Source organism: Microcaecilia unicolor, chromosome 6, assembly GCF_901765095.1.
Source record: "Microcaecilia unicolor chromosome 6, aMicUni1.1, whole genome shotgun sequence".
Lineage (NCBI taxonomy): Eukaryota > Metazoa > Chordata > Amphibia > Gymnophiona > Siphonopidae > Microcaecilia > Microcaecilia unicolor.
The window spans coordinates 30,694,289-30,710,089 of record NC_044036.1 but is presented as its reverse complement, the minus strand read 5'-3'; the positions used below and the strand labels follow the sequence as shown (position 1 = coordinate 30,710,089).

The window sequence follows — 15,801 nt, the reverse complement described above, 5'->3', positions numbered from 1 at the left end:
CAGCAAATCTCTCTATATAAAACGCACCTCCAACATTCTAATTAAGCCTCACTTTCCCAACATTCTAAAGTGAGGCGGCAGAGACCACTTTTTGAACATCAGTGTTTGCTCCGCCCACGCGCTGCTGATTGGCTGTGCCTCAGGTGATGCACACAAAGTACGGTTCCACCTCCCAAACACTCACATGGACTTAGAAACCACCAAGCCTTTGAATGGGACTGGTGCTGCAGAGGAGCAGGAGTGGGACAGTGAAGAAAATGCAGCGGTGTTCAGGAAAAAAAAAAACAAACACACACGAGTCCCGCCCCTTCCTGAGGAGGGGGTAGCTACCAGCACGGGGACCAACCGCGAGGAAAGCGCGGACGAAGAACGCCACTAAACAACCACTACATCGCGGACCTTACTCTGCAAGCTGTTCATGCGGTGAGTCTCCAAGCCGGCGTTCAGTGCCTACAACAGAGACTTCCAAACACATGCGCCCTCAGCCCCGCCCCCCCTACAGAACGCCACCCACATTCCACACTAAAACCAAACCAACCCCCCCCCAAACAAACCACCCAAACGGAAACCTCCGGCGCCCACCCCCCCCTAAAAAAACGGATAATAGCCCACCTGAGTGCCCAGCTGAAATCAGTGCCTACAAGGAGACCTCCAGACACATGCGCCCTCAGCCCCGTCCCCCCCTACAGAACACCACCCACATTCCACACTCGAAAAAAACCCATATCTACTCCTACTGCCTGCCTGCAACGGATCCCTCTGGTTTCAACAAAAATACAAGTGCCTACAAATACCACATCAGAGTGCCCTGCTGAATTAAGATTACTGTATCACACTCACACGCAGAGAATCACCCCCTACCAGCCACAAAAAACCCCCACATCTAATATGGACAATCAGCATCATTCACTAACACACATACATACAACCAAACTGCCCACCACCCAAAATGCCACACACTGCCATGGACAGACAACATCTTGCTTTCACACTCATACACACACATTCCCTCCCCCAACCCCCTTAATACAAAAACTGAAACAGTAAAAACCTACATCTCTCTCTTACAAACACCCACAGACTCCCATAATCCCCCCCCCCAAAAAAAACCCACAAACACTCATACAGAACCACCCTACCCCACAAACACCCCCCCACAAAATGGCACACACACCCACAGACACCCACAACCCCCCTCAAAACCACAAACACTCATACAGACTTTACAACTTTAAAAAAAAAACTCTTTTCCTTTTTAAAAAAAAATATATCCCTTAATATCAAACAGAAAAAGAAAACAAAAACAAAACAAAACACATGCTAGCGCCCGTTTCATTTGTTTTGGAAACGGGCCTTTTTTACTAGTAAATAAATAAATCACAATACTGAATGCAATTCTTTCAATTGTTCTTCCAATGATTTTAGGATCATGGAAAAATACTACCACTTTAAATGAAACTTTTTGGTGGCATCTTGTATGCCTTGCATACAAATACAAACTAAGAGGCTCTTTTACTAAGGCGCGCTCACGTTTTTTGGCGCACGCTAAAACTGTGGGTGCGCTAAACGTTAAGGACACCCATGCATTCCTACGAGCATCTCTAACGTTTAGCGCACCCGCAATTTTAGCGCACGCTAAAAACGTGAGCGCGCCTTAGTAAAAGACGCCCTTAAAGAGTCAGAAAAAAAAAACAGGATCCGTAAGATAACATCTATATGGAAACCTCTGGAACAATATTTAGAAACCAGAGTATGAATATTCCATCCCTGGGATTTTTTTGCCATGGTCATCACTTTACTCTTCACTATTTTTTTTCCATTTGGTTTACTTTTTACTTTTCTTTTCTTTTCTTTTTTTACTTTAAATTTTTATTGCATTTTCATCATGTTTACAATTGTAACCATCAAACCAATAAATATACAACAATTTGTTTTGTATCCATCACATGACTTTGTCTCAACATACCTGATATTGCAAAACAGTAACATCACCCAATTCTTCTCAACTGGTTTCATTAAACAATTCCCTACGACCAACCCATTTATTCTCGACTAGTTTCTTTAAACATTTCCCTCCCACCATATTCCCCCCCATGGTATCCCCCTACTAGTTACTCTCATGCCTACCATAGGTGATGGGATTGCCCTCCATTCCCTCCCCCTCAACCCCACCCCCCTTCCCTCCCCCACTCCCCTCCCTGGAATATGTCACGGAGCTCTCTAGGCTCTCTCGATCATTCACTGAAGTCTTTCCCATCCCCTTATCCGCTTAAGTTCGCCCTCCCTCTACTTTTTACTTTTCTAATCATGTCATTCTTCATGCTCATGGTTCACCACATATCATGATTGAATTCACATGGTTAATTGTTATTTCCAGGATGGTAATTATTTGCTATCGTTCTGATTGTATTGGGCTAATTCAGCCACTGGGTTCCTTATTTGAAAGTTCAATAAAAATTGTTTGAACAGAGAGAGAAACAGAGACAGAGAAGGGACCCTTTTACTAAGTAATCAATGCGCAACCAAACAGGAGTTACTGCCCGGTTACCGCGTGGCCCTTGCGGTAATTTCAATTTTGTCGCGTATCCACTACGCACGTCCGAAAAATATTTACCGCGTGAGACCTTACCGCTAGGTCAATGGCTTGCGGTAAGGTCTCGAACCCAAAAATGAACACACGGCAATTTTCATTTTGCCGCATATCCATTTTCGGCAAAAGTTTTTAAAGGGCATTTTTTTTTGTAGGTGCGCTGAAAAATAATTCTGCGCGCACCCAAAACACGTGTCTACACTACCGCAGGCCATTTTCCGGCGCAAATTAGTAAAAGGACCCCAGACTGTCTACAAATCCCACACTGCTTTGGAATTCAATATTCAAACTGACAGGCCAGGAACTGGAAAACTTCCCTATTGGATTTCTGCACTTCTAATGATAAACTCCAACTCCCCCCTCCCTCCCCATTGATTTTTTGCAGCCAAGCACTTGCTCACTCTCCCTAGATCCGGATTCTGCTTACTCTGCCACAGTTTCCCTATTTAGCCGCAACTCTGCCAGCGATCGGCACGCTTGCTTTGTGCATTCCGCGGCCCGCTGGCTCCCCTCCGTCCCGGAGTCAGGAAAGCAACAGCTCGATCTCTCTCTGCTGGGCCACTGCACGGTCTGACTCCGGTCCACCTTAAAAGCACGACTGGGCCGCGGGCGCCCGAGTGTGCACAAGAACCCCTCCCCCCCCCAGGGCACTCACCGGCCAGGCAGGCGGCCGTGTCGATCCACTTGAGCAGCTGGCCCACGCTGAGCTCGCCACGGTAGTTGGCGTGGCAGGGCAGCACCATTTGGCTCATCTTCACCTCGGTGGGGTTGCGGTTGCCCGTGGGCGAGCGGCCGGACTCTGGGGAGGTCATCTCGCCACACCTGCAGAAAGAGCACAGAGAGGGGTGTTTTTAGCAGGGGATCCGTCCGTCCTAGGCAGAGACCGTGACAGGGCGGCGCTGGGCTCCCTCCCGGGCAGATCTCGCGGTTAAGGGCAGATCGAAGCCCCGGTACCTGCAGACACAGAGCTGCTGACGGCCCCCTACACTCATCTTCTCACTGAGGTCCTTGGGGGGGGGGGGGGGGGGGGTAAAAGAGAGAAAAGCCCTGTTTGATCAGTGAAGTTTCTGCAGCGCTCAGACTTCATAGGCTGCGCCGATTCACGCCCAAATTCTTGCACCGGCCAGCTTCCAGCACCCGGCCTTTTGCTGTTCCCTGTCGCCACATTGTTACTAATGCTTTTGACTCTTGCCAGAAATAGAGACTAAGGGGTAAAAGGAAGGCAGGAGGATGGGAGGTTCGATGAGGTGGCCACAGACCCCAGGCATTAGGCAAGTAGGCGGTAGCCTAGGGCAGCAAAGAGCAATCAAAGCAATAGATTCAGACACCCGAACTCAAATAATCATCAGTGTGTAACTTTTTGCTGCAGGAACAGTGGACAATGATCAAACAGCAAACTTACCTGGGTAAAGTTTCATATTTTAAAGAATGATTTTCCCCGGGGAGGGGGAGAATAAGGCTGAAGGTTTGTCTAGGGTGCCCCATACTCTTGCACTGACCGTACATGAGAAATGAAAGGAGAGGGGGAGTAATAATGGATCTCACCGCCCCAGAGGCAGCCAGCTGTTTCTATTTGAGGAAAAGTGTTAGTTATCCTGGCTGCACTATGTGCCAGACACACAGAAATGGATGCCTCAGGCAGCTTTAAAATTTGACCTATTGAGAGTGAGCTCATTCCTACAGTATTTGTTTTCTCAGGATAGACACACTGAATACGTATGAAATAAATCTGCATGCCTGCCGTGATATGCAACTTTAAATACAAAACAACTTACGCGTCTAGTTTTTCCTACATAAGCACACAACTGAGTACAAGGGCCCCTAGTTTTTAGTTTTCCGAGCCTTCTGTACCACTGTGCGCCTATGGATGAGCCACGATCACTGCCAAGCAGAGACCAAATAGCAAATTCAAATCTGCAAATCCACACTTCCCAACTTCAGGACCAGACTTTCTTCCATTTTGCATCTATGGGGAAAAATGTTTAGTAAAATTCATATACAGGTTGTGAAGGGGGGGGGGGGGGTTTGAAAGAGCAGAGGAGCACCTAAATCCTCCAAAACATTTCATCCAATTACAAAGAAGCATTAAGGATGTGAAGAAATGCCCTACTGCCAATGAAAAGGTGCATTTCTGTTGTTCAGACCAGCAGACCAAATATTCCTTGATCCACACTCCACACCATGCACGTGTATCAGATAACATACATCGTGGCACAAGCATTCCACGGGCTGCCAGGAGTTCTGCAGCCGTCCTTCGGTGGAACAGATTATTAGTTACAAAAGAAATCATTGTCCTAAAAAGTTCAATTATTCGTTATATGGTTTCTGGCCTAAATCAGTAGCAAAGGTCATGGGAAGAAATGAGATGGCCTGCCTCTGGTGGAATTTCCACGGAGGGGGGGGGGGGGGGAAGAAAGAACCATGTGGTCTGTGGTGTTAGGGTCCTGGAAGGGGAAGGGGTTGACCTTCTGTGCATAACTAATTGAAGTGATCTGTAATTCTGCAAAAAGTTTACAGATCTGTCCATTTGGCTCCGGTAATAATGAAAGGCATGAAAATCCTTTTAGCATCCAAAAGGCAATAAGTGTTCAGTGGGGGCCAGCCATGGTTCAGCCATTGGTCTCCATGGTAAGAGGCTCATGTTTAGTGGTCAGTGAGGCCTGGGCACCAGGGGCGTAGCTAGATGGGGGCATGGGCCCCCACAGATTTAGTCCTGGCCCCCTCTACTTTTGACCCCCCCCTGCCACCGCAAGGTACCTTTGCTGGCGGGGGTCCCCAACCCCCGCCAGCCTTAGTCTTCTTCAGCGCCGGTCTCCGTCGCGTTCGCTGATCTGTGCTGTGCTGTGTCAGGACTCACAGATCAGCGAACGCGCCGGAGACCAGTGCTGAAGAAGACTAAGGCTGGCGGGGGTTGGGGAGCCCCGCCAGCAAAGGTATCTTGCGGCGGTGGCTGGGGGAGGTGGGCTAAAATGTGCCCCCCCCACCTTGGGCTCTGGACCCCCCTCCCTCCAAGGTCTGGCTACGCCTCTGTTGGGCACCCTTGGATGGAGGAGAGCGGTCAAGCCCCAGCCAATACAGGACATTGAGGAGTTCAGTCCAACACAATTTCCGCTTTTGCAAAAGTGGTGGGCCTATAGGCCAAAAGCACACAAAATTATAAAATAATGTAAACATTGCATTTATTTCTTTAATACATAGAGACTTCATAAAAACATCATAGAGATTAATCTTTTACAACAGTGTTTCCCAAGTCGGTCCTGGAGTAACCCCCCCCCCCCCCCAACTTGGCAGTCAAGTTTTCAGGATATCCACAATGAATATGCATGACATTGATTTGCATACACTGCCTCTATTATATGCAAATCTCTTTCATGCATATTCATGGTGGATAAACTGAAAACCATGACTGCCAAAGGGAGGGAGGGTTTTCAGGACCGACTTGGGGAAACACTGTTTTACAACACCCAATGTTTCAGCAAATGTATTAGGGTACATTAAAATACAATTGAAATTCTCAATTGTCAAGGGCACTGTGAGAATAAGGAGACAAACCATCCTAAAAGACAAAAAAACAGAATATCATTTACCTAATGATAGCCCCAAAAAACTTCCTTCAAAACTATTTCTAGCACACCTATTCACTAGCCAAACAGGGAATAATGTCCGCTTGCAGGTAATCGTAGGCCTAAAGGGGGGGGGGGGGGGCGAAAACAGCCATCTGCTTCTTGCTGGCCTCCCACTTAGTCACCTCTCCCCTCTCCAATCGGTTCAAAACTCTGCTGCTAGTCTCGTCTTCCGCCAGGGTCGCTTTACTCATACTACCCCTCTCCTCAAGAACCTTCACTGGCTCCCTATCCGTTTTCGCATCCTGTTCAAACTTCTTCTACTAACCTATAAATGTACTCACTCTGCTGCTCCCCAGTATCTCTCCACACTCGTCCTTCCCTACACCCCTTCCCGTGCACTCCGCTCCATGGATAAATCCTTCTTATCTGTTCCCTTCTCCACTACTGCCAACTCCAGACTTCGCGCCTTCTGTCTCGCTGCACCCTAGGCCTGGAATAAACTTCCTGAGCCCCTACGTCTTGCCCCATCCTTGGTCACCTTTAAATCTAGACTGAAAGCCCACCTCTTTAACATTGCTTTTGACTCGTAACCACTTGTAACCACTCGCCTCCACCTACCCGCCTCTCTTCCTTCCCGTTCACATTAATTGATTTGATTTGCTTACTTTATTTTTTGTCTATTAGATTGTAAGCTCTTTGAGCAGGGACTGTCTTTCTTCTATGTTTGTGCAGCGCTGCGTACGCCTTGTAGCGCTATAGAAATGCTAAATAGTAGCAGTAGTACTCCTTCACTCCCTCCAAGACCTGGATACGTACAATACAATTCTTGACTGCTTCACATCTTAACTCTCCAATCGGTCCTTGCAAATGAATGGCGCTTATTCGTACTCTTTAAATTTTCCCCGCCAACTGTGGGGTGCCCCCATGATTCCATCTTAGCCCCTATTCCTTTTACTATCTTACTGTCCCCTCTTCTCCTACTGATCCAGCTCCCGTTACACAGATGACATCCAAATTCTGCTCATTTTTCTCTCATCTTCCTCATAACTACTACCTTCTTATGTGTTGCATCCTGGCTTAAGGAATATTAGTTGTTTCTTAATCATACAAAATGCGAAACCTTGATCAGCTCGTTCCTTCCCTCCTTTGACTAATGACTGTCCCTTAAGTCTTCCAAATCCCTGTGTATCCTTGACATCATCTTTGATTCCAAACGTTCTTTCAAACCACAAACTGACAGTTGTCTGTTCTCCTTCCTTTGCTCTCTGTCTTAAAGTAGTTGTTCCTTCTTTTGATTTCACTTGTCAGAATTTTTTTAAATCACTTGTCACAGCCGGTTTACCATCTTTTATTTTGGTCAAACAGCTACAGTTAGTACAATGTGAAGCTCCTCTGTTCCACTCATTGCTATGATCACATTTCTCTTCTACTGATAAACATTGACTCCCATTACCTCCTGTCTCAAACTCAAGGTTCTCACTCTGGTTCACACAGCACATTTCACCCACTCTCTCTATCTGGTGAACCTTTTAAGAATTAGACACCTCTAAGGATGGAGACACTTTCAGTGGAATTTCGGGGACTTCCTTTTAAAAAGGGGATTTCTTAAACTAAGCACCTCAGTTCTGGATGCCCTAGCAGTCCGGGTTCGTTCTGCCCTATTAAATGACTTAGATTTCTGATTACAGTGATGCAAAATTTTTGTTTCTCGAGTTGTATCACCAGTCACTTGAGGTTATTTATAGGAATAGGAGGAGGGTTGGGGAGAGGGAGGGGTGGAGATGGGGGATAGAGTTGGTAGGGGAATTACCCAGGGGGGAGTAGAAGTGTATGTGTATGTGGGGGGGGGGAGGTTGGTAGAGATAGGGATAGTGCGATATCATTACTCTGTTGCAATTGCTGTCATCTAGTCACTTGAGGTTATTTATAGGAAGAGGCAGGGGAAGGGTTGGGGAGGGGGGAGGGGTGGAGATGGGGGGTAGAGTTCATAGGGGTATTACCCAGGTGGGGGAGTAGAAGTGTGTGTGTGGGGGGGGGGTAAGGTTAGTAGAGATAGGGATAGTTCAATACGGTAATGGAATTCAAACATGATTGGGATAAACACAAAGGAATCCTGTTTAGAAGGAATGGATCTATGGAATCTTAGCAGACATTGGGTGGCAACGCCAGTAATTCGGAAGCAAAACCGGTGCTGGGCAGACTTGTACGGTCTATGCCTTGATCGTGACTGAATAGACATGGATGGGCTTGAGTGTAAATTTTAAGGAGCTTCGACATTAGCTTCAGAACTTTTAGTACAAGAAGAGTGCTGGGCAGACTTCTATGGTCTGTGCCCTGAGAATGGCAAGGACAAATCAAACTCTGGTATACATTACTATGTTAATTGTCTGTCATTTTGGTAATGTTGGTTTTTCTATGCAATGGAGTGGAGGAGTGGCCTACTGGTTAGGGTGGTGGACTTTGGTCCTGGGGAACTGAGGAACTGAGTTCGATTCCCACTTCAGGCACAGGCAGCTCCTTGTGACTCTGGGCAAAGTCACTTAACCCTCCATTGCCCCATGTAAGCTGCATTGAGCCTGCCATGAGTGGGAAAGCGCAGGGTACAAATGTAACAAAAATAAAATAGATACTATTGGAGATTCTACATGGAATGTTGCTACTATTGGAGGTTCTACATGGAATGTTGCTATTCCACTAGCAACATTCCATGTAGAAGCCTGCGCGGCCACATTGGTGATCTGCAAGGGCCGACCTCTACATGGAATGTTGCTAGTGGAATAGCAACATTCCATGTAGAATCTCAAATAGTAGCAACAGTGGAGGAGTGGCCTAGTGGTTAGGGTGGTGGACTTTGGTCCTGGGGAACTGAGGAACTGAGTTCGATTCCCACTTCAGGCACAGGCAGCTCCTTGTGACTCTGGGCAAGTCACTTAACCCTCCATTGCCCCATGTAAGTCGCATTGAGCCTGCCATGAGTGGGAAAGCGCGGGGTACAAAATGTAACAAAAACAAAAAAAAATGTTGCTGCTGTATAGATCATTGAGTTACCCATTCAAAGATATTTCAACGTATGAATTAGACACCTCTACAGATCAGTCCCAGACTCCTAATCCAGGGCTCAACAAATTCCCTCTAGTGCCTGGGAATTTTGTTCCACTGTGGCAGGAGCCACCTCCTGTCCGCACTGGGCGGCTCTTGAGTTTGAGCTGTGCATTCCAGGAAGTCTTGCACTGGTCTTGGGGGTCTTGCAAGCGCAGTGTGCGTTCCTACCTCATGCATCTGAAACTCATCCAGAGCCTTGGTGCAAAGTGAGATCACAGTTATGTTGTATTACAACAGTTCTTGTATTCCACCTATACAGTTTAAGGACGGATTCCATAGAGCAAGAACCAGACCAGTTTGTCTGGCAATTACAGAAAAATATTTCAACATTCAACAAATCCAATTAATCAAGTACTAGAGAAACCATCTTTACAAAATAGAAAAGCTTTCTGATTCTTTCTGAACTTAAAATAATGATCTTAAACCAAAAGGGAGTTGATTTCATAGGTTGGCCAACTGGTACTGGATAGAGGAAGAGAAATGTCTAAGTGGGATGGACTTGATGGGTGATGATGGCTGATCAATGGAAGGGAGGAAAACGATTAAAGAAAGACAGAGAGAGAGAGAGAATTAAAGACTGGGTGATAGGGTGTGGGGGAGAATATAGGCTGGGAAAGCAAGAAAGAGAAAGACTACATAAGTACATAAGTATTGCCATACTGGGACAGACCAAAGGTCCATCAAGTCAGCATCCTGTCTCCAACAGAGGCCAATCCAGGTCACAAATAACTGGCAAGATCCCAAAAAAGTACAAAACATTTTATACTGCTTATCCCAGAAATAGTGGATTTTCCCCAAGTCCATTTAATAACGGTCTATGGACTTTTCCTTTAGGAAGCTGTCCAAAACTTTTTTAAACTCCGCTAAGCTAACCGCCTTTACCACATTCTCTGGCAATGAATTCCAGAGTTTAATTACACGTTGAGTGAAGAAACATTTTCACCAATTCGTTTTAAATTTACTACATTGTAGCTTCATCGCATGCCCCCTAGTCCTAGTATTTTTGGAAAGCGTAAACAGACGCTTCACATCTACCCGTTCAACTCCACTCATTATTTTATAGACTTAGATCCCAATGATCAAATCCCACACGCTGTTCTGAACAGCGCTGGAAAATCAGCACCGAACAGCGCGGGGGATTAAAGGCCCTCATGATCAAAACTAACAGCATGCACCTTTATGTACGCTATTAGTTTTGATCATGGGGAGAGTTCTGCAGGAGGATTGTGCCTGGGCATGTACTCAAGGCATAATCCTCCTGCACAAGTAGTTTGACAGGTCCAGGCTGTAAAAAACAAAAAAAAAAAAAACATGGACCTGTCAAACAGGAGGTTCCCCAGAACCGTGGAGATGCCCTCCTCCCACCGGCATGCCTCTAGCACTTGCATTTACCTTTGATCATTGGGGCCTGAGTGAAGATAAGGTGGGGGGGATAAAGAGGCTGGGAGAACACAGGATGGGATGGGGACAGAGAGACTGGTGGGCCGATGATCAGAAGCAAACGCAGGCACTAGAGGCTAATAGCGTCATACTAGCGCCTGCGTTTGCTACCACTCCATGATCAGAGACCCCGAGGCAGCGCTGCTGGAAGAGGAGGGAGTCTACCTCCTCCAGCAAAGCTATGGGAGGGCCACTAGACCACCAGGTCAGGGGGAGGGGAGGGAGGTGGCTTGATTTGCAGCCCGCTGGGTCACCAGGGCTTTTCTAGAGGGAATGCTAGGTGGGTTAGGAGGATTGGAGACCCACTGGATCTCCACCCCCTCTCCCCCGAACTTGTGTCTGGGAGGTCGGGGAGACTGAGGTCCGCCAGACCTCCAGCCCCTGTGTCCCTGGCTCGGGGTGAGGATTCATTGGGGGCACTAGGCCACCAGGGCCATGCTGTTTGGGGTCTGGTGGTCCCACAGATCCTCCAGCCCCTGTGGTTGACAGGTCTGGGCTTCTGACAGCCCAGATCTGTCAAACAAGTGCGGAAGGAGGCACAATCCTCCCACACTTTACCCTATGATCAGAGATAATAGCGCGCATAGATTTGCATGCTTTTATCTCTGATCATAGGGGCGGTAAAGCCCCCCCCCCCCCCCCCCGCACTGTTCCAGCACTATTTTGAGAGCACTGTTTGGAACAGAGCTGGGCTTTTGATCACCTGGGAGGTGTATTTTCAAAGCACTTAGACTTACAAAGTTCCATAGTAACCTATAGAACTTTGTAAGTCTAAGTGCTTTGAAAATGAGCCTCATGGGCCCGGGTGATGACAGGGTGTGGGGAAGAGTGGCCTTCAGTGGTTTATTAAGGGCCTGAGTTATTAGCTTAATTTCTCTTACAGACAAAAAAGCAACACTGGGCCTTCAAGACTAGGACAACAGGAGTACTTTATTAGCAGGTGACCCGATATGGGCTGTGTTTCGGCGCCAAATGACGCCTGCCTCAATGGTCAGAATATTGATTCTGCAGTGTGTAAATAATGTAGGTCAAATGCCTCAACACATTAAAGTGTTGTTCAACATATCCGCTGCAACGCGCAAAAAAGCGGGCTCAAACAAAAAGCCTTCTCCTGTGCACCAGTGATGACAGGGTGTGGGAAAGAGTGGCCTTCAGTGGTTTATTAAGGGCCTGAGTTATTAGCTTAATTTCTCTTAGACATGTAATAAGAAAACAGCATTAGTACTTGTAAATCAGGCTCTAAAGGGGCTGTGGCAGATTTACCCCTTACCCCCAAGTTCAGGGCAGATAATGAGGGGAGAGAAAGGGAATGTCTCTGCCACTCCCTCCTAAGTACATAAACATTGCAGTACTGGTGCAGACTGAAGGTCCATCAAGCTCACTATCCTGTTTCCAACAGTAGCCAAACCAGGTCCCAAGTCGATACTAAATTAAAAAAAAATTTAAAAAAATTGTCACGGCCAGCCTTAAAGTTAACAACCAGGGTTCAGAGAAAACACGTACCAGGCCTGTGACCTCTAGCTAAGGAGATTCACTGAGATGGCTGGGCTTATACAAAAGCGGGAAGAACAGATAGTCTATGAAAGTGCTAATATATGACAGTTCCAAGTGATGTAGGAGTCCAAAACAGCAGACAGAAACAGTGTTAAATAATAGTGTCAGCGATGTCAACCCCTGCCCCACTGCATCCTTAAACCATGACCACTGGGTACAGTTGCAGAGTTAATACACCATCCAAAGACGGCCCAAGGCAATCTGCCGCCTCAGGCGAAGGCTGAGATGCTGGTCCCCCTTCCTTCTTCAACCCCCTTCTCCGAGCCTACCTTTGTTTCTCAAAAGGTGATGGCAGCGATTCCCATAGACTGCCCTGCCGCCGGTACCGGCCTCTTCTCTCTACTACAGAAAACAGGAAGTTACATCAGAGAGACGAGGCCAGTGCCGGTGACAAGGCAGGCCTATGGGAGTCGCTGCAGACAATGACTAGAGTGGAGTGGAGGAGTGGCCTAGTGGTTAGAGCACCAGTCTTGCAGTCCAGAGGTGGCCAGTTCAAATCCCACTGCTGCTCCTTGTGATCTTGGGCAAGTCACTTAACCCTCCATTGCCTCAGGTACAAACTTAGATTGTGAGCCCTCCTGGGACAGAGAACTATCCAGAGTACCTGAATGTAACTCACCTTGAGCTACTACTGAAAAAGGTGTGAGCAAAATCTAAATAAATATTGAAGATTCTACATGGAATGTTGCTACTATTGGTGATTCTACATGGAACGTTGCTGAGTGGCCTAGTGGTTAGTGCAGTGGAACATAGAATGTTGCTACTAGTGGAGATTCTACATGGAATGTTGCTACTAGTGGAGGAGTGGCCTAGTGGTTAGAACACCAGTCTTGTAATCCAGAAGTGGCCAGTTCAAATCCCACTGCTGCTCCTTGTGATCTTGGGCAAGTCACTTAACCCTCCATTGCCTCAGGTACAAACTTAGATTGTGAGCCCTCCTGGGACAGAGAAACATCCAGAGTACCTGAATGTAACTCACCTTGAGCTACTACTGAGAACGGTGTGAGCAAAATCTAAATAAATAAATAATAAATAAAGGTAGGCTCAGGGAAGGGGGTTGAAGAAGGAAGGGGGAAGAAGACAGACAGCAGCCAGTATGGGGAGGTAGGCCGCTCCCTGAAGAGTGCCGCCTGAGGCCCCCACCTCAGTTGGCCTAATGGTAGGGCCACCACTGACATCATCTCTCTGAGGTAGTAGGAAAAGATGGATACCCCTTCATTCAGAGCTCAGCAAAGAGTGGTGGGGGTGGGGGGGGGGATGTTAATCATGGAAACTGAGGCGTACCTGGAGTACAGTGTGTACAGGTGGATATTTATTTATTTGTTACATTTGTATTCCACATTTTCCCATCTTTTTGCAGGCTCAATGTGGCTTACATAGTACCGTAAACGGCGTTAGCCGATTCCGGTATGAACAAGGTGATATTGAGGTATGGTAAAGACCATTGGGGGGGATATCAAGGGTAGGAGAGGAGTCTTGTGCAAGGGAGGTGCACATGGAGGGCCGGATTCATTAAATGGCATTGAAATTTGGGCACTGTAAAAAATCCGTACCGTGATTCTATAAAAGGCACTTGCCCTTTATAGAATTGCGCTTAGCTCAGATTCTGTGCCCAGCTTTGCGTGCGAAGACTTACACCAACTGAAACCCAATATAAATCCTGGCACGCAAGTTGGGAGTGGAACCCCCGAATTCTGTAACACTGTGCACCATCTTGTGAGCACACCCCCTGACCACGCCCCCTTTTGGGCTGTGCGCTATGGGTTTTGGGTGCAGTGTTATAGAATAGGGCACTGCCAGATGCACGTGAAAATCCCAATCCACGCCAATTAACATCCAATAATTATTATCGTTAAATCAATTGATATGCACACGCATCTCAGGATCACGCCCAGATTTGGGCATGGAAAATTGGTCGCCCTATATAGAATCTGGGGGGGGGGGATGGGGCGGTGTGTGTAGGGAAATACCTAAGAGAGTAAGGGTGTGTGGTGTGTCTATGCTGTAGGTCAGATGTCTGAGGGGTTGAAGCAGGGGCTTGTGTATGTCGGGGAGGGAGCGTGTGCAGGTGAAGCATTTTAATATAGGGCGATGGGGCAGTGCGGATAATGTGAGGCAGAGTGTGTGTGTGTGTGTGTATATATATATATATATATATATATATATATATATATATACACACACACACACACACACACACACACACACACACACACTGTGATACATAAGTGACAGTCCAGACGTATGTGTGGCCCTCTTTCCATTTGGATTCATATATTTATTTATTTGGATTTATTTATTGCCTTTTTGAAGGAATTCACTCAAGGCAGTGTACAGTAAGAATAGATCAAACATGAGCAATAGGCAATTACAGCAGTATAAATATTCAAGTAACAATACAAAGTATGGCATGGTATACTACTTGCAATGACAACACAATACGTACTAGAACATTATAACTGGTAGTGAAGGGTGAGGCAAAGTTGTAACATATATATGAGTAAGAAAGTGGGAAGAACTTGAAAGTAAGGAGATAGATTTGAAGAAAGTTGCTCGTGAGGTCAGAGAGATGGTTAAATATTATCTCAGCTAGGGTAGGAGTGGATAAACATGTCCCGCTGCAGTATGTGCAGCCCGAGTCAATCCTTGTGTGTGTGAGTGAGACTAACAAGTTAGTTACTTCTTCCATTAAAGGCATGGTTGAAGAGCCAAGCTTTCACCTGCTTCCTGAAGTACAGATAATCTTGTGTTAAGCGGAGCCTTTCAGGCAGTGCATTCCAGAGTGTGGGGGCTACTCCAGAGAAGGCTCGCTTGCGGGTATCACATCGTGTAATGTCTTTTGGAGAGGGTGTAGTTAGTGAAAGTCCTTGGGAGGACCTTAGTGTCCTTGGCGGTGTGTGGAGGATCATCCTATTCTTCAGATACTCTGGGCCATTTCCTTTCAGAGCCTTGAAGATCAGACATAGAGTTTTAAATTTAGCCCTGTATTGTACTGGTAGCCAATGAAGTTTTTGCAAAAATGGTGTGATGTGGTCACGTCGCTTGCAACCTTCTATGAGTCTTGCTGCTACATTCTGAATCAACTGGAGCTGGTGCAGGCCTTTTGTAGTCAGACCATTGTAGAGTGCATTGCAGTAATCCAATATAAGGAGCTTCATGGTGTCCTCTAGCATTGGCGTGCACTAGAAGCCATAGCATGCCTCCCAGGGGCGTAGCCACGGGTGGCCCTGGACGGGCCCAGGCCCAGCCACTTTTGCTCCAGGCCCGCCCAGCCTCTTCTGCCCACTCTCCCTGTCTGTGTGGTCTGCTCACTTTTACTGCCCTGAAGCGCCGTTCTCCCTCCAGCACCGGCGATTCCCATAGCCAGCCTTCTGCCAGCATGCGTCGTCGGGGCCTCTTCTCAGGCACGTCCCGCCTACTCTGCAACGTCCTGTTTTCCGCAAAGGTGGGATGCAGGAAATTGCAGAGTAGGCGGGACGTGCCTGAGAAGAGGCCCCGACGACGCGCGCTGGCAGAAGGCTGGCTATGGGACTCGCCGGTGCTGGAGGG

At 47.2% G+C, this 15,801-nt stretch overlaps 1 protein-coding gene across 3 annotated transcripts in view; it reads right to left on the bottom strand.

Annotated features, from left to right (window-relative positions):
- ACOT11 (acyl-CoA thioesterase 11) overlaps nucleotides 1–15,801 on the bottom strand; it is a 108,514-nt gene that overhangs the window by 53,168 nt on the left and 39,545 nt on the right. For 2 of the 3 annotated variants that reach the window (XM_030207136.1, XM_030207134.1), the window contains exon 2: nucleotides 3,246–3,412. In XM_030207136.1, the coding sequence (XP_030062996.1) occupies nucleotides 3,246–3,402 (157 nt within the window). In that variant the 5' untranslated portion in view covers nucleotides 3,403–3,412. Of the gene's footprint in view, nucleotides 1–3,245; nucleotides 3,413–3,544; nucleotides 3,595–15,801 lie in introns of those variants that run through there. The other variant, XM_030207133.1, reaches the window with a different exon arrangement.